This window comes from Coregonus clupeaformis, unplaced genomic scaffold (genome assembly GCF_020615455.1).
Source record: "Coregonus clupeaformis isolate EN_2021a unplaced genomic scaffold, ASM2061545v1 scaf0008, whole genome shotgun sequence".
NCBI lineage: Eukaryota > Metazoa > Chordata > Actinopteri > Salmoniformes > Salmonidae > Coregonus > Coregonus clupeaformis.
The window spans coordinates 267,348-285,000 of NW_025533463.1; the positions used below are offsets into that span (position 1 = coordinate 267,348).

General features: G+C 44.0%; 2 protein-coding genes across 2 annotated transcripts in view; one reads left to right on the plus strand and one right to left on the minus strand.

Annotated features, from left to right (window-relative positions):
* The window catches only part of LOC121533036 (uncharacterized PE-PGRS family protein PE_PGRS54-like), a 35,296-nt gene extending 21,898 nt beyond the window's left edge, over positions 1-13,398 (minus strand). The window contains exons 1-2 of the mRNA XM_045212339.1: positions 13,284-13,398; positions 9,892-9,937 (exon numbers count right to left, since the gene is read on the minus strand). Coding sequence (XP_045068274.1) covers positions 9,892-9,937; positions 13,284-13,398 — 161 coding nt within the window. The remainder of the gene's footprint in view (positions 1-9,891; positions 9,938-13,283) is intronic.
* The window catches only part of LOC121534174 (lipoma-preferred partner homolog), a 421,644-nt gene that overhangs the window by 30,375 nt on the left and 373,616 nt on the right, over positions 1-17,653 (plus strand). The window contains exon 3 of the mRNA XM_041840707.2: positions 17,194-17,286. The gene's annotated coding sequence lies outside the window, so the exon portion shown is untranslated. The remainder of the gene's footprint in view (positions 1-17,193; positions 17,287-17,653) is intronic.

A 17,653-nucleotide genomic window follows, 5' to 3' on the forward strand; every position in this document is an offset into this window, starting at 1 on the left:
TCTCTAAAACAACGTTGGAGGTGGCTTATGGTAGTGAAATGAACATTAAATTCTCTGGCAACAGCTCTGGTGGACATTCCTGCAGTCAGCATGCCAATTGCATGCTCCCTCAAAACTTGAGACATCTGTGGCATTGTGTTGTGTGACAAAACGGAACATTTTAGAGTGGCCTTTTATTGTCCCCAGCATAAGGTGCACCTGTGTAATGATCATGCTGTTTAATCAGCTTCTTGATATGTCACACCTGTCAGGTGGATGCATTTTCTTTGCAAAGGAGAAATGCTCACTAACAGGGGATGTAACCAAATTTTGTGCACAGCATTTTTGAGAAATAAGCTTTTCAGCTTGTGAAACATGGGACCAACACTTTACACAATGCATTCATATTTTTGTTCAGTTTATTTATAAGTATGTGAAAAGTTTGCTCCCAATAATTGAATGGGTAAACGCCAACGTTTCGCACACACGGGTTAGTCATCATCTCTCTAACTCATACTTTAGTGGTCAATATACCTCCCGAGTGGTGCAGTGGTCTAAGGCGCTGCATCGCAGTGCTAACTGTGCCACTAGAGATCCTGGTTTGAATCTCTGGATAAGAGCGTCTGCTAAAATGACTAAAATGTAAAATGTAAAAAAAAATATGGCAAAAAACATTGACAGTTATACAATTCAGGACTGTGACCTTACCAGAAGCAGGGTTTATCTGAATATTACAGGGTAATAAAATAGTTTGATATGTTTGTTTGCTTCTAAGGGTTTATTCTTTAGGAGCTAAAGCCGATCACGGTTCGAGAGGGAAGGCATTGAGGTATTTTTCATATGAAAAAATAAACCAGATTAGTCCTACAGTAATATGTTAAAGATCTCAATTGTAAAATATGTGTGGTGAGAAGCCACAGCAGGGGTTAAGAGAGCAGTCAGCTTTTTTAGAAAAGCTTCAAATCGTTTAATATAGCTTATACTCCACTAATGCTCTCTCTTGTCACCAAGCCTCTGCAACCCAAATGGCACCCTCACCCTATTCCCTATGGGCTCTGGTCAAAAGTAGTGCACTATATAGGGAATAGGGAGCCATTTGGGACGCACACCTGTTATCATTCCTCTGTTGGTCAACAGTAAGATCATGGAGAAGCCAACATTAAAAAACACAATGATTTATTGGTAAACAAAATGTAATCGTTAGAAAGATTAGACAAACATACAGATGTAAGATCTTAATTTGAGCCAGTTTGCTACAGCAGGAAAATGATCCTGCAGCAAACAGGAATTGTGAATTATTATTAATGGAAATGTGTGAAGGGGTTGATACATAAAAAAAAAAAAAGGGAAAATCAGGTCTGAAATTTCTAAGTGGAAATTACAGACTTCAGAAGCCTTTTTAAACCTCAAATACACTACATGTTTTAAATGTGTTCCATTGCAGGAAAGTTATCTTGCAACAGGGGTGGTGAAATTAAGATCCTACATCTGTATCCAACATTTCGGAATGAAAAATGTGCTGCGTTAACAACTTGACTGGATATCAAAACTGTAGTTTCTATCAGATCCCTACTTATTGGTTATTTTAATCATGATAACATTTAAACACAAAGAAAGGATCGGACTGAAACAACATTTTGGGTGAGAGATCAAATCTTATCGTAGAAAGCCTAGACATAGGCTACGTACCAACATTCCAGAATGAAAGACATGCTGCATTTCCAACTTGGCTACATATTCAAACTCTTAGCTCTGTCTCTGATATAAGGAATTGATTTAAACGCCTCTTATAAGACCAGTGGTAAGTGTTAGTCTTATTACACTGCACAATGGAGGAGAAATGAGGGCTGGTGAATGCCTGGGGAGAATCATCACAGGGTATTAACTACAGGAGAATCATCATAGGGTATTAAGTACAGGAGAATCATCACAGGGTATTAAGTACAGGAGAATCATCATAGGGTATTAAGTACAGGAGAATCATCACAGGGTATTAAGTACAGGAGAATCATCATAGGGTATTAAGTACAGGAGAATCATCACAGGGTATTAAGTACAGGAGAATCATCACAGGGTATTAACTACAGGAGAATCATCATAGGGTATTAAGTACAGGAGAATCATCACAGGGTATTAAGTACAGGAGAATCATCATAGGGTATTAAGTACAGGAGAATCATCACAGGGTATTAAGTACAGGAGAATCATCCCAGGGTATTAAGTACAGGAGAATCATCATAGGGTATTAAGTACAGGAGCAAAGTGTTATGGGTTGAAAAGAGAATGTAAATGACCATTTATAGCAGAGTTTCAGTTTCAAGTTGGAAGTTTTATAAGTCGTATGTACGGGATACGCGTGGTATACATCGTCCAACGAAATGCTTACTGGCAGGTTCCTTCTCGACAACGCAACAACAATAGCAAATAATAAAAGATAAGAATGCGAACATAAAGTAAATGTCTCAGTAGAATAGAATATACATTTTTAGCATCAGTATAATACAGGAAGTAACAATTAGTATAATACAGGAAGTAACAATTAATAGTCCAATATTTCCATGTGTATTGGGGAAGGGGGGTCAATGTATAAACTGAGCAGGATAATAAGTCTGGTAGCAGCAGTTGTGATGTGTGTGTGTGTAGCGTGAATGTATAAAACATTAGGGACACCTTCCTAATATTGAGTTGTACCCCCCCTTTTGCCCTCAGAACAGCCTCAGTTCGTCGGGGCATGGACTCTACAAGGTTTCGGAAGCGTTCCACAGGGATGCTGGCCCCATGTTGACTCCAACGCTTTCCCACAGTTGTGTGAAGTTGTCTGGATGTCCTTTGGGTGGTGGACCATTCTTGATACACACAGGAAACTGTTGAGCGTGAAAAATCCAGCATCATTGCAGATCTCGAAACACTGAAATTCCTGGCACCTACTACCACACCCCGTTCAGAGGCACTCTTTTGTATTTTCCATTGGGCTTGGGCTGCATACCGTGGTATTTAGAAATACCCACTGGATGGTTTTTCAATACCGCCACTACTGTTGAAACTATTTCTTTGAAGTTTTTCAATACATTTGTAATATATTTTTAGCTACTTTTTTGAGTAAATACCCGCAGTCAACTTGTGCAGTACTTTAGGAGATAAAGCAGGTTGCGTTCTTCAGTTCACCCGTCACGTTATTTTTACATTGTGAAGTTTACCGTAGTTCCCCAGAACGGTTGAGCCAGTCACGTGTTTGTTTGTAAATAGCACAACCGGAGAAAGCGGGAGCCGGTGAGTCCAGCTGTGTATTGACAGGGGTCGCGTTTTTGGCTGGCAGCCACACAAGTAAATGAAAAAGCATGGTCTTTTTTTTCAAAAACGATGCACGGCCATCATCTTTTTTTATGTTTATCATAGAAATAATGTAGGCAGCTACCTTTCTTAATGTTTCGCTTAAAGTTATTTAAGCATTTTACAGGAGAAAAGTAGGCCGGATACACCGAGAAAATTACTGGAGAAACGTAGTCAGAGTGTCACGATCGTTGAGAGACGGGTCAGACCAAGGTGCAGCGTGGGATGCGAACATATTTATTAAACTGAATACACACTGACAAACAACAAAAGTCAACAAAACGTGACGTCGGAAGGCTATACACAAACAAGCCAAACTCACCGAAACACAAACAAGATCCCACAACCCAGGCAGGAAAACTGGCTGCCTAAGTATGATCCCCAATCAGAGACAACGAGCGACAGCTGCCTCTGATTGGGAACCACACCCGGGCCAAACATAGAAATACAAACACTAGACTCTAAACATAGAATCTAAACAGAAACTCACACCCTGACCCAACCCAGTTCTCTCGATCAGGGCGTGATATATCCCGTTCGCGAATTCTCATCTGAGTGAATAACTGAAGCACAAAGTGAGTCTGATGCCGAAATGCAGAAAATTACAATAAGAAGAATTGTACATCTTTGTCAAATTTTGGCTCCCCAACTTCATTATGAAGAGGAAAAGGTTGAAATAGGTATACTTAGATAATAAAAAATAAAGACATTTTATATAATATGCCATTTAGCAGACACTTTTATCCAAAGCGACTTACAGTCATGCGTGCATAATTTTTTTTTTTTTTTGTGTATGGCTGGTCCCAGGAATCGAACCCACTACCTTGGCGTTACAAGCGCCGTGCTCTACCAGTTGAGCTACAGAGGACCACAACTCAACATTTTGCAGAAGAGCTTCGTCGTTGAATATTTAAAAGTATTTTATTTTGTATTATTGAACGAATGAGTGAATTGATGTCGCATAAGGTTATTATTCACAGCTTAAGGTTATCAGTTCAGTTGAATATTAAAGTATTATTAGTGGCTTTGTAACCCAATGTTACTGGTCATATAATTCACAGCTCGAAGGTTATCCAGTTATGAAAGAAGCTTTTGATTAAATCTAATGGGGTTTGTCAAGTTCTGTAGAGATTGCTTTGCACAAATCAATTTTCCGATGTTATCGTATCGTCCCTGAGTCTTTTGCAGCAAGGCATCCTCAACAATAGTTAAGCCTTGCATCTGGTTTTTTACAAATACATTTTTCACTAATTTCTGTTACATTCATTGGATTTTGGGGTCTCTAAAACGGAGTTGTTTTGTGATCAATAGAACAGTAGATCATGAATGCAGCTTTTTTTTTCTTTTGTAGTGGAAGCTGTAGCCTCTTAGGTCTGAGTTTACACAGGCAGCCCAATTCTGATCATTTGCCATAATTATTGGCAAAAGAGCTCATCTGATTGGTCAAAAGACCAATTAGTGGAATAAAAAGATCAGAATTTGGCTGCCTTTGAGTCCAGAGCAAAAAATGTGTTTGTGAAGATATTACCACCACAGCCTCAAACGCCATAACAAAGCTATGGAACAAAGCAATACAATCAGAACTGCTCTGTCAGGGTGGGTCCCAAATGGCACCCTGTTTCCAACGGGCCCAGGTCAAAAGAAGTGCACTATATAGGGAATTGGGTGCCATTTGGGACTCAAACTCAGTCTGTTCTGCAGGGCCAGGCAGACTGATACGCTGAACGTGTCCTCCCCTTGTGTGTCTCTCTCTCTCTGTGTCTCTGTGTCTCTCTCTCTCTGTGTCTCTCGCACTCTCTCTCTCTCTCTCTCTCTCTCTCTCTCTCTCTCTCTCTCTCTCTCTCTCTCTCTCTCTCTCTCTCTCTCTCTCTCTCTCTCTCTCTCTCTCTCTGTGTCTCTCTCTCTCTGTGTCTCTCTCTCTCTGTGTCTCTCTCTCTCTGTGTCTCTCTCTTTCTGTGTCGCTCTCTCTCTCTCTCTCTCTCTCTCTCTCTCTCTCTCTCTCTCTCTCTCTCTCTCTCTCTCTCTCTCTCTATCTCTCTCTGTCTCGCTGTCTCTCTCTGTCTCTCTCTCTCTCTCTCTCTCTCTCTCTCTCTCTCTCTCTCTCTCTCTGTCTCTCTGTCTCTCTCTCTCTCTCTCTCTCTCTCTCTCTGTCTCTCTGTCTCTCTCTCTCTCGCTCTCCCTCTCCCACTGTTGGGATTAATTGCCATGGAGTCCCCGGCGATCCAGGAATGCAATTACCTACTGACCCAAATCATCCAGTTGGCAGGAAGGAAGGAATCAAATCAAATCAAATCACATTTTATTTGTCACATGCGCCGAATACAACAGGTGTAGACAGTGAAATGCTTACAAGCCCTTAACCAACAATGCAGTTTTAAGAAAGAATACCAAAAAATAAATAAAATACAATATAAAATAATACGAAATAAAAGTAACAAATAATTAAAGAGCAGCAGTAAAAATAACAATAGCGAGGCTATATACAGGGGGTACCGGTACCGAGTCAATGTACGGGGCATGGTTAGTCGAGGTAATTGAGGTAATATGTACATGTAGGTAGAGTTATTAAAGTGACTATGCGTAGATAATAAACAGAGAGTAGCTGCAGCGTAAAAAGGGGGGGCAATGCAAATAGTCTGGGTAGCCATTTGATTAGATGTTCATGAGTCTTATGTTTTGGAGGTAGAAGCTGTTTAGAAGCCTCTTGGACCTAGACTTGGCGCTCCGGTATCACTTGCCGTGTGGTAGCAGAGTGAACAGTCTATGACTAGGGTGGCTGGAGTCTTTGATAATTTTTAGGGCCTTCCTCTGACACCGCCTGGTATAGAGGTCCTGGATGGCAGGAAGCTTGGCCCCAGTGATGCACTGGGCCGTACGCACTACCCTCTGTAGTGCCTTGCGGAGGCCGAGCAGTTGCCACACCAGGCGGTGATGCAACCATTCAGGATGCTCTTGATGGTGCAGCTGTATAACTTCTTGAGGATCTGAGAACCCATGGCAAATATTTTCAGTCTCCTGAGGGGGAATAGGCTCTGTCGGGCCTTCTTCACGACTGTCTTGGTGTGTTTGGACCATGATAGTTTATTGGTGCTCTCAACCTGTTCCACTACAGCCCCGTCGATGAGAATGGGGGCAAGCTCAGTCTTCTTTTTTTTCCTGTAGTCCACAATCATCTCCTTTGTCTTGATCACGTTGAGGGAGAGGTTGTTATCCTGGCACCACACGGCCAGGTCTCTGACCTCCTCCCTATAGGCTGTCTCATCGTTGTCGGTGATCAGGCCTACCACTGTTGTGTTGTCGGCAAACTTAATGATGGTGTTGGAGTCGTGCCTGGCCATGCAGTCATGGGTGAACAGGGAGTACAGGAGGGGACTGAGCACGCACCCCTGAGGAGCCCCCGTGTTGAGGATCAGCGTGGCAGATGTGTTGTTACCTACGCTTACCACCTGGGGGCAGCCCGTCAGGAAGTCCAGGATCCAGTTGCAGAGGGAGGTGTTTAGTCCCAGGGTCCTTAGCTTAGTGATGAGCTTTGAGGGCACTATGGTGTTGAAAGCTGAGCTGTAGTCAGTGAATAGCATTCTCACGTAGGTGTTCCTCTTGTCCAGGTGTGAAAGGGCAGTGTGGAGTGCAATAGAGATTGCATCATCTGTGGATTTGTTGGGGCGGTGTGCAAATTGGAATGGGTCTAGGGTGTCTGGGATAATGGTGTTGATGTGAGCCATGACCAGCCTTTCAACGCACTTCATGGCTACAGACGTGAGTGCTACGGGTCGGTAGTTATTTTGGCAGCTAATCTTAGTGTTCTTGGGCACAGGGACTATGGTGGTCTGCTTGAAACATGTTGGTATTACAGACTCTGTCAGGGACATGTTGAAAATGTCAGTGAAGACACTTGCCAGTTGGTCAGCGTGTGCTCGGAGTACGCGTCCTGGTAATCCGTCTGGCCCTGCGGCCTTGTGAATGTTGACCTGCTTAAAAGTCTTACTCACATTGGCTATGGAGAGCGTGATCACATAGTCATCCGGAACAGCTGATGCTCTCATGCATGCTTAAGTGTTGCTTGCCTCGTAGCGAGCATAGAAGTGATTTAGCTCGTCTGGTAGGCTCGTGTCACTGGGCAGCTCGCGGCTGTGCTTCCCTTTGTAGTCTGTAATAGTTTTCAAGCCCTGCCACATCCGACGAGCGTCAGAGCCGGTGTAGTACGATTCAATCTTAGTCCTGTATTGACTCTTTGCCTGTTTGATGGTTCGTCGGAGGGCATAGCGGGATTTCTTATAAGCGTCCGGGTTAGAGTCCCGCTCCTTGAAAGCGGCAGCTCTACCCTTTTAGCTCAGTGCGAATGTTGCCTGTAATCCATGGCTTCTGGTTGGGGTATGTACGTACGGTCACAGTATCTGGAGCAAAGCGGTGAGATGATCGTGCGTGTGTCCCAGGGCTCATTGTCAAAATTAGTGCACTATATAGGGGATAGGGTGACTTTTGGGACACAAGCCATATTTCAGCGTCATCATGTTCCGACTGAAACCACCTGACCAGTTAGCGGTAGCCAAGCTATCAGGATAGAATCAATCTTACTGTACATGGTAGAACTGCAGTAGGAATCAGTCAGACTACTACACTATCCTACTGTACATGGTTGAACTGCAGTAGGAATCAGTCAGACTACTGCACTATCCTACTGTACATGGTTGAACTGAAGTAGGATTCAGTCAGACTACTGCACTATTCTACTGTACATGGTTGAACTGCCTGTTTCAGATTAAACCTCTATTGGGTTCTAATGCAGGTTAACCAAACATTACATTTACATTTACGTCATTTAGCTGACGCTCTTATCCAGAGCGACTTACAGTTAGTGCATACATTATTATTTTCATACTGGGCCCCCGTGGGAAACGAACCCACAACCCTGGCGTTGCAAACGCCATGCTCTATCAACTGAGCTATCTCCCTGCCTGCCATTCCCTCCCCTACCCTGGACGATGCTGGGCCAATTGTGCGCCGCCCCATTGGTCTCCCGGTTGCGGCCGGCTACAGCAGAGCCTGGATTCGAACCAGGATCTCTAGTGGCACAGCTAGCACTGCAATGCAGTGCCTTAGACCACTGCGCCACTCGGGAGGTCCAGCAAACAAACAGAAGCAGAAACCTGAGGCCAAATGGCACCCAAAGGTTTAGAGTGGGATTAATGCTGCTAGAAGATTGAGGCTTTAAAGCAACCACAATGCTGTTGAAAGGGAATGGGAGGAGGAGGGAGGGGTGAGATAGAGGGGGGGGGGGTCATGCTGCATACTGTCAGTGTTTCAGTGAGGGCCTCACTAATTGGCATTAAAGCTTCTGTAACCCTTCTGTAATCCAGGCTCTGTCCTTCACAGCGCTGTATGGGTTTTGACTGACAGACCTGAGGCTCGGTCCTTCACAGCGCTGTATGGGTTTTGACTGACAGACCTCAGGCTCGGTCCTTCACAGCGCTGTATGGGTTTTGACTGACAGACCTCAGGCTCAGTCCTTCACAGCGCTGTATGGGTTTTGACTGACAAACCTCAGGCTCGGTCCTTCACAGCGCTGTATGGGTTTTGACTGACAGACTTCAGGCTCGGTCCTTCACAGCGCTGTATGGGTTTTGACTGACAGACCTCAGGCTCGGTCCTTCACAGCGCTGTATGGGTTTTGACTGACAGACCTCAGGCTCTGTCCTTCACAGCGCTGTATGGGTTTTGACTGACAGATCTCAGGCTCTGTCCTTCACAGCGCTGTATGGGTTTTGACTGACAGACCTCAGGCTCGGTCCTTCACAGCGCTGTATGGGTTTTGACTGACAGACCTCAGGCTCGGTCCTTCACAGCGCTGTATGGGTTTTGACTGACAAACCTCAGGCTCGGTCCTTCACAGCGCTGTATGGGTTTTGACTGACAGACCTCAGGCTCTGTCCTTCACAGCGCTGTATGGGTTTTGACTGACAGATCTCAGGCTCGGTCCTTCACAGCGCTGTATGGGTTTTGACTGACAGATCTCAGGCTCGGTCCTTCACAGCGCTGTATGGGTTTTGACTGACAGACCTCAGGCTCGGTCCTTCACAGCGCTGTATGGGTTTTGACTGACAGACCTCAGGCTCGGTCCTTCACAGCGCTGTATGGGTTTTGACTGACAGACCTCAGGCTCGGTCCTTCACAGCGCTGTATGGGTTTTGACTGACAGACCTCAGGCTCGGTCCTTCACAGCGCTGTATGGGTTTTGACTGACAGCCATTATAAACTTGAGCACCGCACACAACAAGAAGTTGACTCCATCCCTCCCCTGTGCATTTATTTGTGTGCGTGACTGTGGCTGCATCCCCAGCTGTAATCGCTGCCAAAGGTGATTCTAATATGTATTGACTCAGGGGGGTTGTAACACAGCATCTATTTGTGATAATCGAAATTCTAGCGACACCAACGTGTTAAAAATACACTTATCTAGGAAAAGTGAAAGGATGTTTCCCAACATGACTTTCACAATGGCAGAGTAGAATTGAAAATTCCCAATGACGACTCAATGAAATCATGGCGTTTCTAGTGTTGACCATCACCTGAATGACCTCTCACCTTGAGATGATCTTAGAGGTCACCACAGATTGTCCCTCCAGTAGCCCTGGGTAGACAAGACAACAGTTATTTTCACAATTTCACTAATATCATAAAAATCAATAAATCATAGCACGCTTCTGGGCTCATTCAGGAGTTTTTACCTAATTAAGTAGATTCAAGTTGAAAAATGATCCCTCGATCCTGACTAGTCTCCCAGTCCCTGCCACTGAAAAACATCCCCACAGCATGATGCTGCCACCACCATGCTTCACCGTAGGGATGTTGCCAGGTTTCCTCCAGACGTGACGCTTGGCATTCAGGCCAAAGAGTTCAATCTTGGTTTCATCAGACCAGAGAATCTTGTTTCTCATGGTCTGAGTCCTTTAGGGGCCTTTTGGCAAACTCCAAGCTAGCTGTCATGTGCCTTTTACTGAGGAGTGGCTTCCGTCTGGCCACTCTACCATAAAGGCCTGATTGGTGGACTGCTGCAGAGATGGTTGTCCTTCTGGAAGATTCTCCCATCTTCACAGAGGAACTCTGGAGTGACCATCAGGTTCTTGGTCACCTCCCTGACCAAGACCCTTCTCCCCCGATTGCTCAGTTTGGCCAGGCGGCCAGCTCTAGGAAGAGTCTTGGTGGTTCCAAACTTCTTCCATTTAAGAATGATGGAGGCCACTGTGTTCTTGGGGACCTTCAATACTGCAGAAATGTTTTGGTACCCTTCCCCAGATCTGTGCCTCGACACAATCCTGTCTCGGAGCTCTACGGACAATTCCTTCGACCTCATGGCTTGGTTTTTGCTCTGACATGCACTGTCAACTGTGGGACCTTATATAGACAGGTGTGTGCCTTTCCAAATCATGTCCAATCAATTGAATTTACCACAGGTGGACACCAATCAAGGATGATCAATGGAAACAGGATGCACCAATTTCGAGTATCATATCAAAAGGTCTGAATACTTATTCTTATACTTATTTTATTTTATTTGATAAACTAGCCAAAATTTCTAAAAGCCTGTTTTGGCTTTGTCGTTATGGGGTATTGTGTGTAGATTGATGAGGAAAAAAAGTAATTGAATCAATTTTAGAATAAGGCTGTAATGTAACAAAATGTGGAAAAAGTCAAGGGGTCTGAATACTTTCCGAATGCACTGTATTAACGGGAAACTTTCAAAGTCTACCATTTCGATGTTGTTCCAAGTTAAGATTATTCCCCATATGAATACATGACATTAGCCAATAGGATACCTGCTTTTGGGCTAGGAAAGATTGCAGGAATGTCAGGAATGTGTACTTGGTGTTAACTCATATCTATCTCTACTGTAGATCTGTCTGTCTGCCTGTCTGTCTGTCTGTCTGTCTGTCTGTCTGGTCCTTTATAGCTCAGTTGATAGAGCATGGCACTTGTAACGCCAGGGTAGTGGGTTTGATTCCCGGGACCACCCATACGTAAAACGTATGCACGACTGTAATTCTCTTTTGCTTTAAGATAAAAGCGACTGCTAATGGAACGTAGCTGTCGCTACGGAGGAGAGGAGAGGAGAGGAGAGGAGTGGAGAGGAGAGGAGAGAAGAGAAGAGGAGAGGAGAGGAGAGGAGAGGAGAGGAGAGGAGAGGAGAGAGGAGAGGAGAGGAGAGGACAGGAGAGGAGAGGAGAGGAGATATATAAACAGAAAAGGGTTTGTCTAAACCCCCAGGCTGTGGTTTCTTCCTTATATGGAAGAGGAGGCGAGGAGACAGCCATCTCAGATCATGTTCCTACATAGTGGGAATTCCTTGGGCCCATCCTATATGGCACCCTATTCCCTATATAGTGCACTACTTTTAAACCAGGGTTCATTGGGCTCTGGTGAAACGGAGAGCACTAATATGAGGAATAGGGAACTAATTGGAACTCAGCCCTTAAACCATGGAGGGAGAAAATGGAGCCCCGCTAAACGTATAATCGTCCGGGGTGGAAGAATAATTCACCGAAACAGTTTGAGAGTGAAATTGAAGTGTGCTGCGTTGAGAAATAAAGCTCACAACACGTGAATCCTTCATCTCATTTCACTTGAAGACAATCTGTCATGTTGATATCTGTTGGAAAGAAAAGTTTTTGTCCAGTTCTTTTTATTTGTTGGCATGAAATGGATTTCCAGTGTTTGTCTGTGTGTGATACCCTGGAGGACCGTTGATGTTAGTGATAAATGCAACATTCACAGCAGACTGGCTGAGGGGGAGGAATCTGTGGGGAACAGGGGAGGAGGAGAGGAAGGGTGAGGAGAGAAGAGGAGGAGGAGAGGAGAAGGGAGAATACGAAAGAGGGGAGGAGAGGAGGAAATGAGCGGAGGAGGAGGAGGACAATGTGCAATCTCCTCTCCTCTCCTCTCCTCTCCTCTCCTCTCCTCTCCTCTCCTCTCCTCTCCTCTCCTCTCCCTCTCCTCTCTCTCTCCTCTCCTCTCCTCTCCTCTCCTCTCCTCTCTTCTCCTCTCCTCTCCTCTCCTCTTCTCTCTCTCTCTCTCTCTTTCCCCTCCCCTCCCCTCCCCTCCCCCTACAGTATGTGCATGTGATTCCTATGGGAATTGAACCCACTACCTTGCCATTTCTAGCTCCATGCTCATGGTGTCCCTCGTTATGTCTCGGTTGGTGAGACTCACAGGACCGTTATGTCTTGGTTGGTGAGACTCACAGGACGGTATGTCTTCGTTGGTGAGACTCACAGGACCATTATGTCTTGTCTTGGTTGGTGAGACTCACAGGACCGTTATGTCTTGGTTGGTGAGACTCACAGGACGGTATGTCTTGGTTGGTGAGACTCACAGGACCATTATGGCTTGTCTTGGTTGGTGAGACTCACAGGACCGTTATGTCTTGGTTGGTGAGACTCACAGGACCATTATGTCTTGTCTTGGTTGGTGAGACTCACAGGACCGTTATGTCTTGGTTGGTGAGACTCACAGGACGGTATGTCTTGGTTGGTGAGACTCACAGGACCAATATGGCTTGTCTTGGTTGGTGAGACTCACAGGACCGTTATGTCTTGGTTGGTGAGACTCACAGGACCATTATGTCTTGTCTTGGTTGGTGAGACTCACAGGACCGTTATGTCTTGCTTGGTGAGACTCACAGGACGGTATGTCTTCGTTGGTGAGACTCACAGGACCGGTATGTCTTGGTTGGTGAGACTCACAGGACCGTTATGTCTCGTTTTGGTTGGTGAGACTCACAGGACGGTATGTCTTCGTTGGTGAGACTCACAGGACCGGTATGTCTTGGTTGGTGAGACTCACAGGACCGTTATGTCTCGTTTTGGTTGGTGAGACTCACAGGACGGTATGTCTTCGTTGGTGAGACTCACAGGACCGGTATGTCTTGGTTGGTGAGACTCACAGGACCGTTATGTCTCGTTTTGGTTGGTGAGACTCACAGGACCATTTCGTCTTCCTGAACTGAGGTGCTATTCCTTGGTACTTGGATTGGTCCTGCTCTGGCCCTGCCCTGGTAGATGCTGCTGCCCTCGGACATAACCCTTTCAGACCCATTTGTACCTTGTTTAGGAAAAAAAAAAAAACATAACGTGCGTTTTATTTCACCTGAAACATGCACTTCACTTTGCTCTTAGGGACCGATATGCTTTAAAAAAAGACTTCACTCCTTGGTACGTTATAAATACACGATAAGGCCCTGGCAGAGAGAGTAAAGGCCAAGGTGATTTGAGGGATATGTATTTTTCATGGTCTTCGGTGTACCTTTTATAGCCGGTAAACACTCAGAGGCCATCAACCTGCCTGCTGCCTGTCTGCTGAAGGAGGGAGCACTTAAAGAGCACAGGGTCTGTCAGTTTGTCCGTCTGTCCACAGAGAAAATCGACCCGCTAGTATAGTATAACTATAACTGAATGTTGTCAGATCTTCAACCAAAACCTAATATTAGATAAAAGTAACCTGAGTTTACAAATAACAACACGAAAAAAAAAAAAGGATACTTATTTTATTTATTTAATTAACAAAGTTATCCAACGCCCAGTTCCCCTGTGTGAAGAAGTAATTTCCCCCCTTACACTCAATAACTGGTTGTGCCACCTTTAGCTGCAATGACTGCAACCAAATGCTTCCTGTAGTTGTTGATCAGTCTCTCACGTCGCTGTGGTGGAATTTTGGCGACATTTGTGGGTTTTCAAGCATGAGCTGCTCGTTTCCAGTCCTGCCACAACATCTCAATTGGTATTAGGTCCGGACTTTGACTAGGCCATTCCAAAACTTCAAATTTGTTGCTTTTTAACCATTTCCATGTAGACTTGATTGTGTGTTTTGGATAATTGTCTTGCTGCATGACCGAGCTGCGCTTCAGCTTCAGCTCACAGACGGATGGTCTGACATTCTCATGTAGAATTTTCTGATACAGAGCAGAATTCATGGTTCCTTCTATTAAGGCAAGTCGTCCAGGTCCTGAGGCAGCAAAGCATCCCCAAACCATCACACCACCACCACCATGGACGACATGGGTCCCATAATGCCTGGCGAAAACCAAACACTGCATTCCACAGTAAGAACCTCATACCAACGGTCAAACAGCGACGTGAGAGGCTGATCAACAACTACAGGAAGCATGTGGTTGCAGTCATTGCAGCTAAAAGTGGCACAACCAGCTATTGGCAAATACTTTTTTTTCACAGCAATGTGTGTCTTCTTAGGCCCCATAGAAATAGATCCACAGTAGCAATACAGCAACACAACCCTGACCAGAGAGGTCAGACCAGGCCTCTGCAAGGCATCTTATTAATTTATGCATCTGGTAACTGTCAGTCTATAGTTTTCAACTGTTGATCTCATGTCCAATTCTCAGGATTTGTCTTTAACTTCTTAAAAAATTAAATAATGGAATAAAATTGTCAGTGGGAGTCAGTCCCTTCCTACTGCAAAGCATAAAGACCTTTTCAACCACTAAATTACATTTCTTTGACAGAATAGGCCTCTTTGAAATTGTGTTAATTGGCCTAATGTACTTGAATTGTGTGATCATTTAAGTTTGATTAGGACTGGGTGTTAAATGGTTTAGATAATATGACTATTAGTCTCTTTGCTTTTGTTTAAAGGGCTGCTGGGCTGAAAATGGTTTAACCTACATTATCTTTAATGGATTTGGAATTACATTTAAATTGCAGCCATTTATTTGAATATGAAGAAATGGTTTTGGTTTTATAGAGGCTGAAGAATCAGTTTTCTTTAAGGACACTTGTTCCTGCTAGTGAGTATCCTAACCGTGGCTTTAGTAAAGTGGGGGGTATTTTTCAGTTGCTCAGCCCAGTTCACACTGTATCTACATTGGAAAAGAAATCGGCCGGTACAGTAGAATGTAATTTGAATGATAACGATTATTGGAATGATTACACAACTGAGTCGTCAAGCTGAAGAGGCTGAAGTCGTAGCGATGAATTCATCCTCGGCTGTGGATTTCTGCCCCGTGGCTTAAGGCCATGAGGATATTACTGGAGAGTTTAATCTATTAGGCTAGTCATATTACTGCTACTGCCTTGGGCTGTGTCTCAAATGGAACCCTATTCCCTATGGGCGCTCTAGTCAAAAGTAGTGCACTACATAGGGAATAGGGTGGCATTTGAGACGCAAACCCTGGAAACCTGGCCCTGGCTCCGGGCCTCCTCTGGCTAGATGTGTTTAAGCCGTAGCTATTTCACCAGCAGCCAGTTTGATACGTTACATTACAAAACCTGCTTATTTCCTCTTCTGATGGCTGCTGGGGAAAATATCATGTGTAATATCATGGATGGGATTGTATTTCACCTGGTGCTATACCCATCACCGCTGTGGTATAGTGATGATTATTAAGTTATTTTTGGAATATGTTTCTTGATTGTAGTATTGTTGCATCGGAAGTCCCCTATTTAGAGATGTTTTGTTAATAATAATAATAATATGCCATTTAGAAGACGCTTTTATCCAAAGCTACTTACAGTCATGTGTGCATACATTTTTACGTATGGGGGTGGTCCCGGGGATCGAACCCACTACCCTGGCGTTACAAGCGCCGTGCTCTACCAGCTGAGCTACAGAGGACCACGTTATTATTATTATTATTATTATTATTATTATTATTATTATTATTATTATTATTATTATTATTATTATTATTATTATTATTATTATTATTATTATACAGGCCCACATAGTCAATCAAACGGTAATGATGAACTGCTAGTTGAATGTAACCATTTTACACAAATGTAGACTATAATAACATTTGACAGTTTCCGAAATGGCCAAACTGTCTCTTCTTCATTTTCAGCTAAATATGCAAATACATGAAAGTCATTATTAGTATGAGCTGTAAAATAGTTAGTGATTGTACGTGAGAAGGATTCATTGCCTATCATATACTTAAGCAATAAGGCCCGAGGAGGTGTGGGTTATGGCCAATATACCACGGCTAAGGGCTGTTCTTTTACGCACGACACAACGTGGAGTCCCTGGATACAGCCCTTAGCCGTGGTATATTGGCCATATACCACAAACCCCCCGAGGTGCCTTATTGCTATTATAAACTGATTACCAACGTAATTAGAAGAATGCTTGAATATGCTGCTCGAATATGAAGTTCAGAGTTACTGTAATGTGTGTGTTTGTGCGTGCGTGTGTGTGTGTGTGTGTGTGTGTGCACGTGCACAAAACCAAAAAGCAGACACAGAAAGAAAACAACCACAAACGCAGTGGTGTTGTTGTTGAGTGACGTCTCTGTAGCAGTATGACTCCCACTCCTGCTCCCTGTAGTGTTCCCCAGAACACGACAACGTGGGGAACTGACTACCTCCATGTTTATCACAGAACAAAAGGGCCCTGAACAGGGAGGGAATATCCCAGGGCCCTGGAGACACTAAGCTAGTCCTCCACTACCCTATCTCCATACCTGGATTATATTCTAATATCATGTTTATTTATTCAGTTAGTATCTACATAGGAAATAGGACACACATAGACACAGCACCAGAAATAGACTAAAACACAATTAGCATGTTTATCAATATCAGAAAGTCTGAAGAAAAAACAAAAAAAACGTTCTCAAATATAGGCAATTGTTAGTAGGGAATTGTACTGTAGGTTCTGTGAACATTTCAAGAAAGAACTGATTCGATGACAATCTTATGGTAAAATGTACAGTATATAACATTTTATGTTTTTATTTTTTATTTTTTAAACATTTAATTTCAATAACAGGTGTATAGGCTTTCAAAATGGTTCCGTATCGGTCCCTATGTAAGGTATGAAAGCCTTCTGTATCGTCCCTATATGTCTTAATGACTTGTGTGTCTCTGTGTTCCCCAGGTGTCTGTCCCTGTGGCTGATCCCTCTGTGATCCTGTTGGGACTGTGACTTCCTGGCATCTCTCCTCTCTCTCAGTGTGCGTTGAAGAATCTGGTAAGTCACATTCCTCTCTTTCCCTGTCTCCTCTCCTGGAGTGGTCCAACCACCTCCTTCCCAGTCTGTTACCCAGCCTTCCTGTCTGTCTGTCTGTCTGTCTGTCTGTCTGTCTGTCTGTCTGTCTGTCTGTCTGTCTGTCTCTGTCAGTTCTAAGACGGAGGTGTTTGGCACATTTAGACTTTGATGTTTTTTTGTTTATTTTCACCCCATGCTTCTTTTTTCCCCCTTCTTTTATTTTTTTGTGTGAGAGAAACTAGAATTTACCAGTTAGTTTGATTATTTTATGTAACTGCCTCACATTCCATACGCTTAAAGAGCTGCAGCAGTGGATTACTAGTGCGGAAGGAGAGGAGAGGAGAGGAGA